The 16,330-nt window shown below is 37.3% G+C and overlaps 1 protein-coding gene across 1 annotated transcript in view; it reads left to right on the top strand.

The window, feature by feature from the left end:
- The window catches only part of LOC105835790 (28 kDa heat- and acid-stable phosphoprotein), a 58,332-nt gene that overhangs the window by 27,764 nt on the left and 14,238 nt on the right, over positions 1–16,330 (top strand). The window contains exon 4 of the mRNA XM_036286653.1: positions 10,114–10,247. Coding sequence (XP_036142546.1) covers positions 10,114–10,247 — 134 coding nt within the window. The remainder of the gene's footprint in view (positions 1–10,113; positions 10,248–16,330) is intronic.

The raw sequence follows: 16,330 nt of genomic DNA, 5'->3' as shown, positions 1-16,330 counted from the left end.
AAATATACTGAGTTAATGTATTTATTTTTAGTTTACACCGCTTAAAATTGAGAATAACTTAACAATATAACGAATCGTTTCAGACTTACTTGTCCTTCTTCAGCGTACAAAAAACATATCAATACGGATATAAACTACATAATACGGAAGTATCAAGACAGCGAATCTAACGCAATCATAACTCGTGGATATAAAAAAAAGGAATGACATGTCAATTTTTCGATTGTAAGCATAATACTAATCTTATTTTGGACGGAAATTGACGTTGCAACTCTTCGCTATGTGGTCGATGTGCACCTATGAGGTATTCCATAATAGCGACATAGGAGAATCGGAGCGGAGTTGAACTTTGTTCATCTTTATTAAGCGAGGACAAATTGTCTTCCATCAAATAATTTCGTCTTTAAACGCAGATATCAATAATTTTTCCTTCGCACAAGTCCTATATCGGAGGTAACGATTGATTGTAATGAGATGGTATATATTGACAATTATTACTTATGATTGACATTAAATACACACGATATTATTCACTTGTAGTTCGATTGTGAATCTGGTATATTTTGTCATTATACTGCCGGAACGATAGGTAGAACAAATTGATTTAAAGTCAAACGGATTCGCGTATTTTAACTACGAGTATGTTTATCTCGTGCAGAGGAGAACGTGAGATTGCTATTGTCTCTAAATGATTCTCTGTTTACGGGTCAATATACTCAAAATGTAGCAACTAACAACATCGATATGTTTCACGGACGAAGAGGGAATATTAAAATTGTCATGGATTGTCAACCTTTGAAGCTGTTTAAAATATTAAAGTATATTTTGTCTAAAAGATCTGTATCTTTCATGAGATTGATCCCATTTTTTTGTTCCTTGATATGCATCATTTCTGAAATTAATCTTTTGTGATAATTTTTTTCTGTGTCTAATATTGAAGCATTGTTTCAATCAAATGTATGGTTATACTGTGTAATATGATCAGAAATTACTGTATGACGGATCAAGCCTAATATTATTTTTATGTTCATTTATTCGTGTTCTTAGTTGTCTCTTCTTTTGTCCAACATATGAAGCGTCACAATTAGCGCATTCTATCTTATATACTATATTGTTATTAGCTGACCGTTGGTTACTGTCTTTTTGTACCCTGACGATACTATTTAGTTTGTTAATGCAATGGTAACCTATGTTAATGCGTTTTTTATCTAATTTTGAGACGATTATGTCGGAGACGCCATTTATATACGGCATAACTAGAAAAGACTATCTTTCCTCCTCTTCTTTCTTATCATCAGACTTATAATCATTTTTTTTTCTCTTTTTATTTAAATTATATTTTATAAGTCTTAATTCTTCGACCCACTTCCAAGAAAATCATGTTTAATGGGTAACCGTTTTCCATGAGGATGTTAATACAATGTTCTAAATTTTTTTGATGGAAGGAAGGATGCGATAATAGAATTGCTTTGTCTACCAAATTATATATTACCCTTTTTTGTGGCAAGGGGGATAATTTGAATAGTAGGATAGAATCCTCCCCGAGAATGTTTTTTTGTGATACCAGTCGATACGTATCTTATTATTGTGAACTTCCAATAGAAGATCCAGAAAACTCAGGCACCTATTATTTTCGAATTCTATGGTGAATTTTATTTGTTCATGAAATTCATTAAAACGGTCAAAGATCTCAGAAATTCTGTCTCGGCGCAATCAAAAAAATATCATCGACATATCTGTAGTTGTTATACTATAGTATAGTATATTGATGGTTTTAAATTTAAAGAATTTAGAATGTTTTCTTCCAAATCTTGCATAACCATATCAGCTATGATAGGAGATAATGGGGAACCCATGGGAGTCGCGTATAATTGTTTATAAATTTCACCATTAAATGTAAAAAATGTAGACGATAATACAAATTTGACCGCCGAAATTAATTATTTTTTGAAAATATTAGTATTCTTTTCGATAAGACTCCATCTGTTTTTAATCCCGTCTATAGCGAGATCTATAAGTATATTGGAAAACAGCGATAAAACGTCTAATGAGATAAGAATTTCTGATTCTTCCACCGTTCTCCCTGATAGTGCAGTATAAAGCTCAAAATTATTATTAATTCTACTTTTTGCAGTGGGAATGCTTACGGATATAATCTTTTTCAAAAATAATAATTACATTTTTTTAATTTTAGGAGAAACCGATTTTTCTTCTCAGAGACGAAGATTTTTCTTCTCAAATTCTTAGAAAGGTCATAGCGGAATAATTATGTGTGTGTTGCCCCACGCGGATTTGGTTCATATTTTCACAAGAAGTTGGCATTGATATGAGATTAAATTTCCTTAAATATTATATTTGAAAAATAACTTTAATGGAAGTTATGAAGGGAAGAAGAAAAATCGACAAAAAATTTTTTTCTTGAAAACGGCTGAACCAATTTTGGTGACAAAAATATATATTATGGATATCAATGCCACAATGTTACAGCACAATGTTACGGTTTTTTTGCAAGTTTTTTTTAAACTATAAAAGGGAATAAATTTGTTTTAAAAAAATTCGAACGATTTTAAGACGATCTGACGATAGGGTACCGTCACGGCCACGATGAGCTCAAGGCCGCTCCTGGTTCGTGCTCCACCACTATCGCCGCCGCTGTTTGCGCAACCCTTACCTTTGCGGCTCCACATTTATCCCCACCACCACCGCCATTTGTCCCGGTACGCAGAGTAGAAATGTTTGAGCGGGTATATAAGCCGGCCGTTTACCCGAGAGAGGGACTTTTTCTCGTTCAACCTTTGGGTCCTACTCTGCTTCGCCGGGCGTGCTCGGCATTCCTGCCTTTTGGAGATTACGGTTTACTCTCTCTCCTCGGCATCCTCACGCCAAAGGGGTGTTTTTCTGTAACGGGATATTCTGTTGTCTCGGCGAAAGCTTTGGTCACTGAGAGACGGGGCGTGTCTTATCTCCGTCGGGAGTACCACAGTTTGATTGGACACCGTTCGATTGGACATTGTTCGATTGCACACAGTTCAATTGCGCACTGTTCGATTGCACATCGTTCAGTTGCGCACTGTTTAATTGCGCACCGTTCAATTGCACATTATTTAAGTCGCAAACCTATGTGGTCAATGCTTTACACACACACGCACGCACGCACACGGGGAGTGCAAGGGGGGCCTTCGTCTCCCTCTCCCGCACCCACCCCGTCCAAGTCGCTAACCTATGTACACATTGCAAATGCAGTCCTAATGTATGAATATTTAATATGCGTTTGATTGAACGGTGTGCAATTGAACAGTGTGCAATTGAATAGTGTGCAATTGAACGGTGTGCAACTGAACGGTGTGCAATTGAACAGTGTCCAATCGAACGGTGTCCAATTGAACGGTGCGCAATGTTTCGTGTCTAATAGCACGGTGGGCAATTGCAACTTGTTCAATTGTACTGTGCGCCATTGAACCTCTCCCGTGTCGCGTCGACCGTGATCGTTCATTCCGGACCGTTTTGACTGTGATCATAAGGCATCTATCGAGATGTTTCTTGAATTGTTGCGACGTGTATTATCCGCATTATTGCGACTAGATCGATTCTTTGTACAGACTAGACGCATCTTTTCGGAACCGTTACGACCAGACCGAAACGCGTAAATCGCATTTACCAGAAGTTAATTCCCACCGTGGAATTCCGATCCGTACCTGTCCGGACCCCGACTTGTAATTTTGTTTCCGACCCTAAATTAGGATATCTCTAGATTAAGAAATTCCAATTGATTCGTAACCCGTGTTTACTGTGTACATTAATATTCGTGTTCCTGTTTTGTTCTAAATTAATTAACCGTTCCGCTCCTGCCCGGATCCTGTCCAGACCCCTCTGTTTCTTTCGAATCCATTTCCCGTCAAGCGAGCGTTTTCTGCGATATTATTCCGTTTGATATTTCACCGAATTTTGCATAATATTTCGGATATTATTCACCAAAGCGATAGTTGTTAATTATTGATCATCATTACCGGATAATCGATTTCCAGCGAGCGATTATTGTTAACTATAATATTTTTTGTGTATCTTTAAATTGTATATACAATAAAGAATATTTTATATTTCTATAACATCGGTGTTTTACAACTTTCTCGGACCTGGCAATCCGGCGAGTAAATTCGGACACCCGCAAGAAAGTCCGACCGTTACAAGTATTTTAAAGTTTTGGAAAAATTTTATTTTATTTTTTATTTAGCACAATTTTTTTTTCCACTCTATTTTTGAGTAACTTTAAAGTACTCTTTTTTTTTAATGTGTTTTACTTCCTCAAAGTATAACTTTGCAAAAATAAAGAATAGTTGTGTGTTGGGAAAGAACTCTGCTTGCACACAATTTTTTTTACAATTTTTTGAATTTTTGAGTTGCTTAATCTTCTTTGTAAGATATCGTCTGGCAACGAAAAAAGAACGGTTGGCTGCTGTTCACATATTGCTGTAATAATCTACTATTTATTTTATGCTAAATTTTTGTCCGAAGTTTTTAAACGTGCTTAAATTCTGAGTAAAATGTTCAGAAGGATAATATTACTTCTATAAACGAAGAACACAGCGATGAGAATTGAAGGGATCTTGCAGACAATAATAAGCACTTCGATTCGTGAGAAGCAAAGGGATTCACGATAAACAAGCACCCCAGTTTTTGAGAGGCGTTACTGAATCTATTACTTTGAATTTTAAGTTTTTTTTTTTAAATAATTAGGCTAGTTATTTAAGTATTTCTTAAGTAATCACACAATAAATCATAAGATGTTGTTGCATACCGAGCGAGACACTGTACAGCGCACCACACACCGCACGTGACGCGATTTTTATTTTTTTAAACTACGTATTACCCTTTTGATTGTTTTAAAACTTGATCATGTTATTCTAGAATATTTGAAGATTTTCTGGGACATTTTCAGGGAGAAAATAGTGATAATGCCTCACGTTCATTTCATTAAAAAAACTCAAAAAAATTGAATAAATTTTTCTGATTTATTTTTTTTAATTGTAATTTTTTTATAACATTGTAGCATTGAAACTCATAACATATTTTTTTTAATCAAAATTGGTTTAGCCGACAAATTAAAAAATTTTTTAAATCTATTTTGTATTCTTATTTTATTTTGCCGTTATACATTTTCAATATCTTTCTTATCTTTATATTAAGTTTACCACATAGACTAACGTAGACGGAGCCTTTTGAGAGGGGTAGCTGATTTTTGCGGTAAGGGGAGAGTCCATGAACTTTGGTCAGTTTCGTCGCGATTTGATTATGTTCGGCATTATATCGTCCGTTGCTCACTCGCTCGCGCTTTCTCTCTCTCTCTCTCTCCCTCTTGCAGTCATATTCTCTCTTGCTCGCGCTTTCTTTTTCTCTCTCTTGCTTGTGCTCTCTTTCTCTCTCTCTCTTGCTCGCTCTCTCTTTCTCTCTCTCTTGCAGTCATATGTCGAATTATTAATCGAATATTATCGAGCGTACCCGAATTCAACCGAAGTTTATAGAGTACCTCTTCACCCCGAATATCAGCCCCCTCTCGTCCTAAGTGATAGGTAATGCTCCGTCTACGTTAATCTATGGTTTACCATGAGTGTGAGAGTTAGTCTTTTAAATATTGCTCTTAAATTAAACTACAATTTTTTAGATAAAATATATTTTATAAGATATTTCTTATTTTAATAAATACTTAGAAATAATTTTGAATTTTTTTTTAACGGTATATTTTAATGGCTATTATTCTTATTAAAAGATTGAGCAATTTAAAATTTCGAATTCCGAAGCGGGTGATCTTCTTTTGGACACATAACGATTGGACACGACTTGTTTGGACACGCACGATTGGACACGGCACGATTGGACACCGCACAATTGGACATTGCACGATTGGACACCGCACGATTGGTCACGCTCATTACACAATCGGACACCGCACCGAATTTTAAACGTCTATATACGTATTTTTACTATCATCTTGTTTTGCGTGGAAAGTCGCAAATCCATGTGGTGCAGAGAATGCTCCGCGCGCGCGCGCACGCGCACACACACACACACACACACACACAGGGGGGGGGTGCAAGGGGGGCGTTCGGTCCTTCTCCCGCAATCACCCCGTCCAAGTCGCTAATGTAAAATGTATTGGAAATCTGCGTGTGTTCTTAATCGTGCGGTGTCCAATCGTGCGGCGTTCAGTAATGCGGTGTCCAATTGTGCGGTGTCCAATCGTACGGTGTTCAATAATGCGGTGTTTAATAATGCAGTGTCCAGTAATGCGATGTCCAATAACGCAGTGTCCAATTGTGCGGTATATATGTTTTACTAGTGTAATTTAATAATACGGTATCTAAAACGTTTGGTGTTCAATTGTGCGGGGTCCAATTGTATGATGTCCAATTGTGCGGTGTCTAATCGTGCGTGTCCAATCGTTGCGTGTCCAAACGGAATACTCCTTTCTGAACTCCCTTTCAAACTCCCTTCCAAAGCTTTGAAAAAAATTTGAAGTTTGAAAGAACAAAAATTTCGAAGTTTCGAATTCCAAAGTTTTAAACTACAAAATTCGAAGGTTATGTTGTGAGTGTGATGCACTCACACAAGAAATGTCGCAAGCGATATAAGGTGTCAAATGACACGTCGCGCGCGGACATCGCCCGGCCGACATACCGGGCGTCGCACCGGGCAATGCACCTGGTTGTTTAATAAACAACAGCCAACATCTCCTGATTTTGGGGTGGAATCTGCATAGCTAGCAATTGCTGGCTAAGCAAGAGCATTGACCAAAGGCCAGTAACCGGGAAGTACCCTCTCCGGTTATACACCAAAAATCGGTATATATAAACACCGAGGTACAGACAACGAGCGGATTTGCTACATATTATACAGCGACGACCGTATGTCGCACGATACTTAATCACGGGCTTACTTGCGTGCCATAGTGACGAACGTATGTCGCTCGTCCTTTTATATTTGTTACGGGTATAACGAATCAGTGTAACTCAGTGTAATCAAGACATAAAATATATCTACTGTTATCCGACAATCGGCTACAATCTCTCAAGGAACCTGACCCGAGGAGTATTGACAGACGATCCCAACTACCTGTGTCCCTCATTCTAATAAGGAGCATAACAGTTAATAGATATCGATAGAATCGAATTTTTGTACACAATTAAAAATGTTGCATTTTGTGTATTAAAAAAATTAAATGCATTAAAAAGAATCGGTACAGTTTTTACATTCTGCAGATTACCAATACACTATGAACATTGTTAATTAATTGGCACTAAACTTTTTTAAGTTTACTTGATTGTTTCAACAGGATAACGGATACTGTGCATATTTTTTTAGAAAGTATTAATTTTATAACTTATTTTGTATGTATCTGGATTATTGCACCTTTCTCCCTTTTTCTTTTTTTTTGTCCTTATATATTGTAACCGCACTCGCGAACGGCGGTCAACTTTGTCTCCGTCCCTGATCGCGGCCTTGCGCCGTTCGGATGACGGGGCGATCATATTCTCATAAGTCTCGTTGAGGTGCAAGATTGGGCGCCAGGTACGTTAATCGTATCACTCTTTCGCGTAAAACTGAAAATTATCTCCTGAAATACCGACAAAAAAGGGTAAGCTCTTGTAGGCGACCGGGGCGTCGCGCGTCGGTGGCTTCGACAGCCAGCTACCCAGCCCTGAAATGGTCGAGGGGAAGGTTCGGTGCAGGCGGATTAAATCGGGAAGGCGAGAGAACTATCGGGAATACATTATCAAGTAAACAATAAGAAATAACAAGTTTATTTAGCGAATCAATAAATTATAGGATCTTAGCGCTCGATCGAGCGGCGATTATAATCCGCGCATGCGACGAGCTGATGCTTGCTTGAAGGCAAATCGATCTGAAACGGGATTAATTATTCGGAGTGTGGCTCGATGTACTCGGGAACTTTTCAGCGTACTTACGTCCCACCATATTCCGCGAATCGGCGTCATGCTTTTGGTATGGTGATGGTCGCCAAGGGCATCGGGACATGCAGTACTTTACGAGTTGCGCAATACACGACGGACTCGTGCTCTTCCGTTAACAGTAAGATATCCCGGGAATATGCGCAAAGACTGGTACTCGCTCGCTAGCGAGTTGGCAAGAAAATGGAAACAATTATTGCAGTAATAACGAAAACGCAATCGCACGAGGGTTTGCGACACAAATAACGGCAATGACTCGGCTGCGGGACGCGCGCGCAACGCAAAAAAGAAAGGACGAGTCGAATCCGCACCGTCAGGCGTGATCGGGCGAGGTGACGGAATTGCGACGATAATGTTGCGATTCTACGATGACGAGAGAGAGAGAGAAACAATACTGATCGCGCGTTGGCTCCACGACTTGTCCAATCGTGAAATCGGCGGCTTTACAGTAGGCTTACGATGCTCGTCTCACCAAGTTGTCTGCTCCTTAGCCTCTGCGGGATGCGGGATGAGTCGGCCTCTGCGTCTTATTACAATGTCGCTAGCTCGGGAGCACTGAGATATGCGACTTCCGCAGCCAAAGTGATCGGTCTTTGATCTTGCGGGGGCCGCTCGGCAACGCGCTTCATCTTGCCTAGATAAGCTAGGCTCTTATTAGCCGCGATTTTTCGACCCGATGTGCGCGCGACGCATGACATGCGTCGCCGCTACTTGTTCGCTGAACCTAAGTATGGGAATCGAATTTCCGGCTTCTGCGTATGTGAATCCTCGCGTTTTCTCGTCGGTGGCGGCTCCGTGCCTCAAGTGGGTGCACTCTCTCCAGGGTGCTGTCCTCGCCCCACCAAGGGCTGAAAATATGCCGTGGACCTCGTCGGGATTTTTACTGGGATCTGCTGTGGAGCCATCTCGTCAGGGCACTTTTTACGCGCGCCTTTTTTGGATCCTGCAATCATAATTGCAGCAGTATCGGGATTTTTACTGCGGCGAAAAACTTTAAGCAAGGTAACGGGCGGTACGACTTGCGTACTCCCACTCGAAAGAAGGTCTCCCGGAGGTTTCTCGTCGACAGCTCGCTCATTTTCTGCTGTTGCTCTGTCCCTCAGATGTCCACCGGTGAGACAAGACGCCGGGATCGTACAGCTTAGCTTCCGTCGGCTGTTGATTTCCGCCGCACTCACAAAATAATGCTCAAAAGAGCCGGATTACGAAAGAGACAATACACGGGACGACACAGAGACAGAACAAAACTCCCGAGCGGGAGGATGCAGGACTCGCGTGATGGAAACGCGTAAGGGCGACCAAGGGTGCAGCTGTCACGTCACATACACAACACACACACACACACACACACACACACACACACACACACACACACACACACACACACACACACACACACACACACACACGCACGCACGCACGCATACACACATATGAGGGACCAGATTTTGCGACGGCACTGACAGTCGAATCATGGTGGGAAAATTCGGTTGTTGGTAAGAAATGCGAAAGGAACGTTAGAGAATACATTGCATCGTCGACAGAATAATACGTTTTATTTTGCGTCCTTCATTCGCGTTAACATCAGTTCAAATTTGGCAACGGTTCCACTGAGATCGAAATATTGTATTATACACTATTATCGTAAAATAAAATCGATTAATATTATAAACTACCACATATATGCATATATGTGTGTGCGTGCGTGCCTGCATGTGTGCACAATATAACAGTATCTGTTTTATATGTATAGATACATTTATATAATTGTGTATAGAAATATATATCAACGAATGAATACGCTTATTAAACCCATTATTATGTAATTTTTATTCTAAGACATAATATGCAAGTTGGTAAAATTAGCAACTTTGTTTCTCCATATCTCGGGAATAAAAAGCCGGCTTTATTTAAAACTTTCTGAGGATTAATGCCTTATCATAAACAATTATTTAGAACCAGGTAAAAGTCTAAATTCAAGGGTGAAAAAATGGGCTATTTTTGCGGTCGCTCTTTTTGTCACATGCTCTTTTCTGATATATTTTATTTAATAATGTGTAAAAAAAGACTTAATATACAATTATATATTTATAAATAAGAGTATCATGTGTTTTAATCTTTTATTAAAATTATTATTCTGTTCTTACAGGGAGGGAAGGCAAAAGGTGTAGAGAATTTAATTCAAGTAGAAAATCCAAACAGGGTACAAAAGAAAACTAAAAAATTGTCGCAATTGAATCAGTCGTTAGACTCTGCAAAGCCAGAACTATCTCGTAGAGAAAGGTAGGTGTGGAATTATTTTGATTATTGTAATTTTTGATAGTTGTAATTTTTTTACTTTGGAGCTTGAAAAAAATAGATAAAGGGAAATATTAGAAAATAAAATTAATTTATTTCTAACGTACGTTAATAAAATATATATCTCATTATTTTTTAATATAGTCGCATAACTTTGTATAAAATTTTATGTAACGATTTACAAGTATTTTGATTGCGTCTTTGAAGATTTTTGGCTGCCCCTTGAAGTCATGTACGCATTGTTTTATTAATTTTTTTTTACTCCGTGTTATTAGTTATGCAGAACTTTCTTTATCCCTTTGAAGTACTTTTTTTTAAATATAAATTTCTTGACACTTGGTATACAGGAGTTTTTGCAGTCGCTAATAGAGAATTGCATTAAAAAATTATACTTTTTTGAGTTTAAATATAAGGTAAATGATATTACGAATTTATTTTTTTTTAAATTTTTTATTTTCGTGATTTATTAATAGAAAAAACATAAAAAATAAAATTTGAATTTTAAAAATGGAAGGAAAACGATTTTGACTGTTTTGATATTACTGCCAGTACTGAAAATCTATAATTTCTGTTACGTATACTATAGATTTTTAGTACTGGCAGTAATATCGAAACGCAGCCTTTAATGACTGATCAGTGCCTAACGTTACACTTTACTACGACAACAGACAACTGTGCGCTCTGTGTTCCTGAATGTTTATCATTGTGACATCATGATTAGTATTAAAATAATTTCGATCCTTTGAAATTCAATCATCTAAAATACCAAGCAAATTAGACTCGGGATTGTTAAGGCAGATTTTTCGAATTTGCCGAAGATAAATATACTTATTGTTTGTAAGTATTTTATACACACATGTAACCGTGAATGAAATATTTTATATTGTACAGAACTTTCGAAAAACGAGTAGCGTCTTAGCAAGATTCACGTTTCAGGCAGCGACACTGCCTGAGTCACAGTGACGAAACGTCTATAATTTTTATTTTTTTAAACTATGTTTTATCACATCAAAAATTTTGACAAAAAAATATACTTTAAAGTAGACAGTTTGAAGATATTTCTGTAAAAATATTAAAATGGTATCTTTAAAATACTACCCTAAAACTTTTTTTTAAATTTTATTTTTTGAGTTGGTTTTTTTTACTCAAAAATTAAAAAAATTTTTGTAAAGGTAGTCTTACCGGTCTACATAACTTTTTTTTTTTCCATCAAAATTGGTATAGTCGTTTTCGAGAAAAATTACTTCCAATTTTGCTCCTCCACAAATTCTACAAAAATGCATTTTTTAAAATAAAATTTAAAGGAATTAGGAGGCACGGTAGGGCCTCGCGCCAAGTGTACGCGCCCGAAGCACAACCGTGTCTCTTACACGAGACGCCGTTTGCGCCGTTCCGTAGTTATCCGATTTTCAACGGCTAAATCGATTGATTTCTAAATAGGCTTAATAGATAGCTTGCATCCGATTTATATAACAAATGTGTTTATTTTTCCGCTACGTGACTTCTGAGTGAAGATAACGCGATTTAAAGTTTCGCATCAAGAGTAAAAATATTTTTAAAAAACATCGTTGTTGTCTCCCGGCGCTTAGGACAGGTAGTGGGGATTTGTACTGTTACTTTTTGTGCGATAGATGTTTTATGACTTTACAAGTTGACACGAGAAGTTACATATCATGATTGACGGTTGAGTCCGTACCGTCAGCGTGTCGAGGTAATGCTTAGGGCCTTAGCACAAACTTTTGCATAAAGACCATTGTACGTACATTGCCGTAATCGTAACCATAAGATTTCAATCAATTATATTGCTCAAATCAGCCGTAACCGACCGAATTAACTAATCGTATTGCTCAATTTCTTACGGTAACGATTACAAAAATGTACAATACTTAACCCATAATGTCTAACGCATAAGTGAATCAATCAATCAGAATCGTCTATCTCTCTCCTCAAGTTAGAAATAAAGACCTCTGATTGGTTAATTCTTTTATGCGTTATGCATTATACGTTATGCAAAAGTTATTCAAAAGTTTGTGCTGCGACCCTTAAAGCCATTACACACGAAATGGCATAATCTGCATGTGTCATTTCGTGTGTGAGGACCCTTAATCCGCGGTAAATTTCACGGCTGTGATGTGACAGTAGGAAGGAGCGAAGGTGCGAAAGAGCATAGAGTATCGATACTTTAGATCGATATGAATTGAAATACTTAATATCGATATACTGATATATTGATTACAAGTGTATTGATATTGGAGAATATTGTTAGATTCGGTTATGATACCCCATTGCAAGAAAATTCAAAGCGAAACGGAATGCACGTAGCTATTGCAATCACTTCAGCGTAAAAGAAGCGTAAAATGGAAATAGAATAATTGTAATTGGTCCGTGGGTTTCTTTTGGCTTTGGATTTTTGCATATTAAAATACAAGTCTTTTTTAAATTTATTCCATAGCAATTTTATAGTAATACGCGTTAATTAAACTTGTATTAAAAATTATACACGAATTGCGTGCGTGTGTGGGGTGATACTCACTTGGACACGGTTCAAATGGACACGGTGGTTTTAGACACGATATTTTGTGCACGGTTCAAATGGCCACGGTGCATTTGGACACTGTGCATTTGGATACAAAAGAAATTTTATTAAAAATGTACATCAGTTATATGCACACATAAAATTTGGCCGGATATTTGCACATGAAAAAATGCTCACTTGAACACGTAAAAGTTGAACACTATTCATTTGCACACTGCTTATTTTTCCACAGTTTATTTGCTCGACGTTTGTTCAGACACGAAAAAAAGCCCACCATTCATTTGCACACGGAAAGATGCGCATCGCTCGTTTGCCCCCCATATTGTATTGGAAATGTGCAAATACATGTAAACTTTACTTTGTTTGCAATATACGGGTTAGCGATTTGGACGAGGTGGATGCAGGAGGGGGATCGAAGGCCCTCCCTTGCACCCCCTAGTGTGTGTGTGTGTGTGTGTGTGTGTTTGCGCGTGAAGCATTCTCTGCACCACATGGGTTTTCGACTTTCTACGCAAAACGAGATGCTCGTAGTTCACATGTGTTTGCAGATTGAAAAGTCTCTTTTTCAAAAATTTGACATAGTTTCCAGAATTGACTCACAATTTTTCCTTCATGAGCATCATAAAATCTGTAAGGTAACAATAATGCGTATGTTAATATTTTCAATTTTACATGAATATTATTAAGGGGGGCGTCTACATTAGAGGGTCAACAAAATCAATTTTTTTTTCTTTAATCCAGGCAATAGATAGTTTTACCTTGCAAAAGGTCAAGGAAACTTTATACTTAGCATAGTTCTTAAGTTTAGCATACTAATTAATACTCTGAGTTTTTGACCTTGAAACGTTGCCGCTCGCGCCGCCATATTAAAAAAATGGAGCAAAAAATCACTTTTTTACGAATATCTCATCTCTGGTGTGAGATACGCGAAAAATAGTTATTATAAAAAATGTAAAGCATAAAATTCTTCTACATTTTATGTTTTAACTTTTTTTTTCTCAGATCAATAGTTTCCGAGATACAATGCGATAAAGTGGAGTATTTTTTCCAATTTGTCAGAATATTTCAATTTTCTCTGAAAATTTAAGTTAGTTATTAAATATTTTTTTATTTTTTATTTTTTTCTGCACCACCATGGAGGTAGAATAAAAGGCGCGTTCTTTTTTTGTAGCAAGATCTCTTATGCAGCAGAACGGAGCAGGTAGAAACCAATTTCTCAGTATGTACAGAAGCACTATGGCACCAATGCTATTGTTGTTTTTGATGGTTATCCAAGTGACGCAGCAAACAAGAGCACCAAGAGTGTAGAAAGATTTCGATGATCAAAGAAGCAAAATTGCGTTCAAATAAATTTCGATGAGTCAATGATAGCGACAGTTTCCCAAGATAAATTTTTATGTAACGAAACTAATAAATTTTGTTTCATTTTCATGCTACATAAAAAATTTGATGAGTCTAACATAGTAGTGATATAGGCCGTGGAAGATGCTGATTCATTAATTATCAACACAGCGATCAATTTGTCTTCGTCTTATGATTCTGTTTTTGTTGTAGGGGAAGATATAGATGTTCTGGTTTTTTTGACAGCGCTGGCAAGACATCATAAAAATGTATATTTTCGAAAACCCGGCAAAAGAAAAATAGTGGAAAAAATATACTCTCCTTGAAGCTTACGGTATGGAGATATAGCTGCGGATAATATCTTATTTCTGCATGCATTCAGTGGTTGCGATACCACATCTGCAATTTTCAATCAAGGAAAAATAAAATTTTTAAAGCTGATCGAAAAGTACGAATCATTAAACGAAATTATCCAAGTGTTCAAGAATGAAAATGCAAATCGTAAAGACATCATCTCGGGTGGCGAAAAATTCTTGACCGCACTTTACAGCAATTTTAATGATAACATCACTTTAGATACTCTCCGCTATCAATGTTTTGTGAAATCTATTACAAAAAGTAAATTTAATTCAATGTCTCCACCGCCTACAAGTGATGCCGCACAATACCATTCTCTTCGAACCTATCATCAAGTTCAATTATGGTACGACAGATAAAAAAATGCAGAAGAATGGGGATGGAAACGCAGTAAAATTGGCCTTACTCCAATGACAACTACAAAAGATCTAGTTTCTCAAGCGCTATTGAAATTCATCTCATGCAAATGCAAAAAAGGATGTGGACAAGCATGCGGATGTAGGAAGATAGGTTTAAAGTGCTCTATTATATGTGCTTTTTGTAATGGAATATTGTGTCAAAACGTTTTAGAAGTACTCTCAGACTTTGATGATGAAGACGACAATGATGATGGTGAGGAAACTCGTGAAATCAATCAATTTTTCACCAACGAAATGGAAGACGATGAAGATAAAATCGAAGAAGAAGAAGAAGAGAATTCTCAGGTTGAACCAATCGATCCCGATCAACCGTCCATCTAGAAGATCGAAAAGATTAAAACGCTGATCTTTTATTCCTTGAGACAGTGCATTGTGGATTAGGCCTATTGGAGAAACCACATAAAAGAACGCACCTTTTACTTTAACTCCACGGTGGTGCAGAAAAAAGTAAAAAATAAAAAAATATTTAATAACTAACTTAAATTTTCAGAGAAAATTGAAATATTCTGACAAATTGGAAAAAATACTCCACTTTATCGCATTGTATCTCGGATACTATTGATTTGAGAAAAAAAATGTTAAATCATAAAATGTAGAAGAATTTTATGCTTTACATTTTTTATAATAACTATTTTTCACGTATCTCACACCGGAGATGAGATATTCGTGAAAAAGTGATTTTTTGCTCCATTTTTTTAATATGGCGGCGCGAGCGGCAACGTTTCAAGGTCAAAAACTCAGAGTATTAATTAGTATGCTAAACTTAAGAACTATGCCAAGTATACAGTTTCCTTGACCTTTTGCAAGGTAAAGCCATTTTTATGTTTCTATTGCCTGGACGACTTGTTTAAATCGATAATATTTCTTCCGTAGAACATGCTCCTGAAGTCTCAAGTATAAATTTAAATTGTATCAGGCTGAAATGAGCATGTGCAGTGCCCATGTCCCGAGCGCTTCGAACGGGACGGTAAGTAAAAATCCCTAACGATCTTTAAAAAGGTACATTGTCTACTGGGAAAGAATTACTTGAGAGTTGTTTAGGTGGGTATACACAAAATGCCAATGAAAGTTTTAATCCGACGATTTGGCAACTTGCCCCAAAACACCTCCATTGCGGCCGCAAAATCATTGAAATTGCTGCCTACATAGCTGCTGAAATTTTCAATGAAGGCTATTTGTCGGTTCTAAGAATCATGTCATGCATGGAAATAGTTATTGTACCAGTATGCAGAGATGTTGCGGATAGAATAAACGAAAATTGCACGATTAGCCAAAATCGTCATATCAGATCTGTTGCGCAGGAAACGCGTACAAACAACGGCTGTTAGAGAAGAATAAATGGTATGAGGACACTGAGGACATTTTATATGGAACAGGGAAAGCAGATTAATCGAAAAGTACGGATAAACAATTAG

Source organism: Monomorium pharaonis, chromosome 5 (assembly GCF_013373865.1).
Source record: "Monomorium pharaonis isolate MP-MQ-018 chromosome 5, ASM1337386v2, whole genome shotgun sequence".
NCBI lineage: Eukaryota > Metazoa > Arthropoda > Insecta > Hymenoptera > Formicidae > Monomorium > Monomorium pharaonis.
The sequence above is the reverse complement of the archived record's forward strand: the minus strand, read 5'-3'. Positions and strand labels throughout refer to the sequence as shown.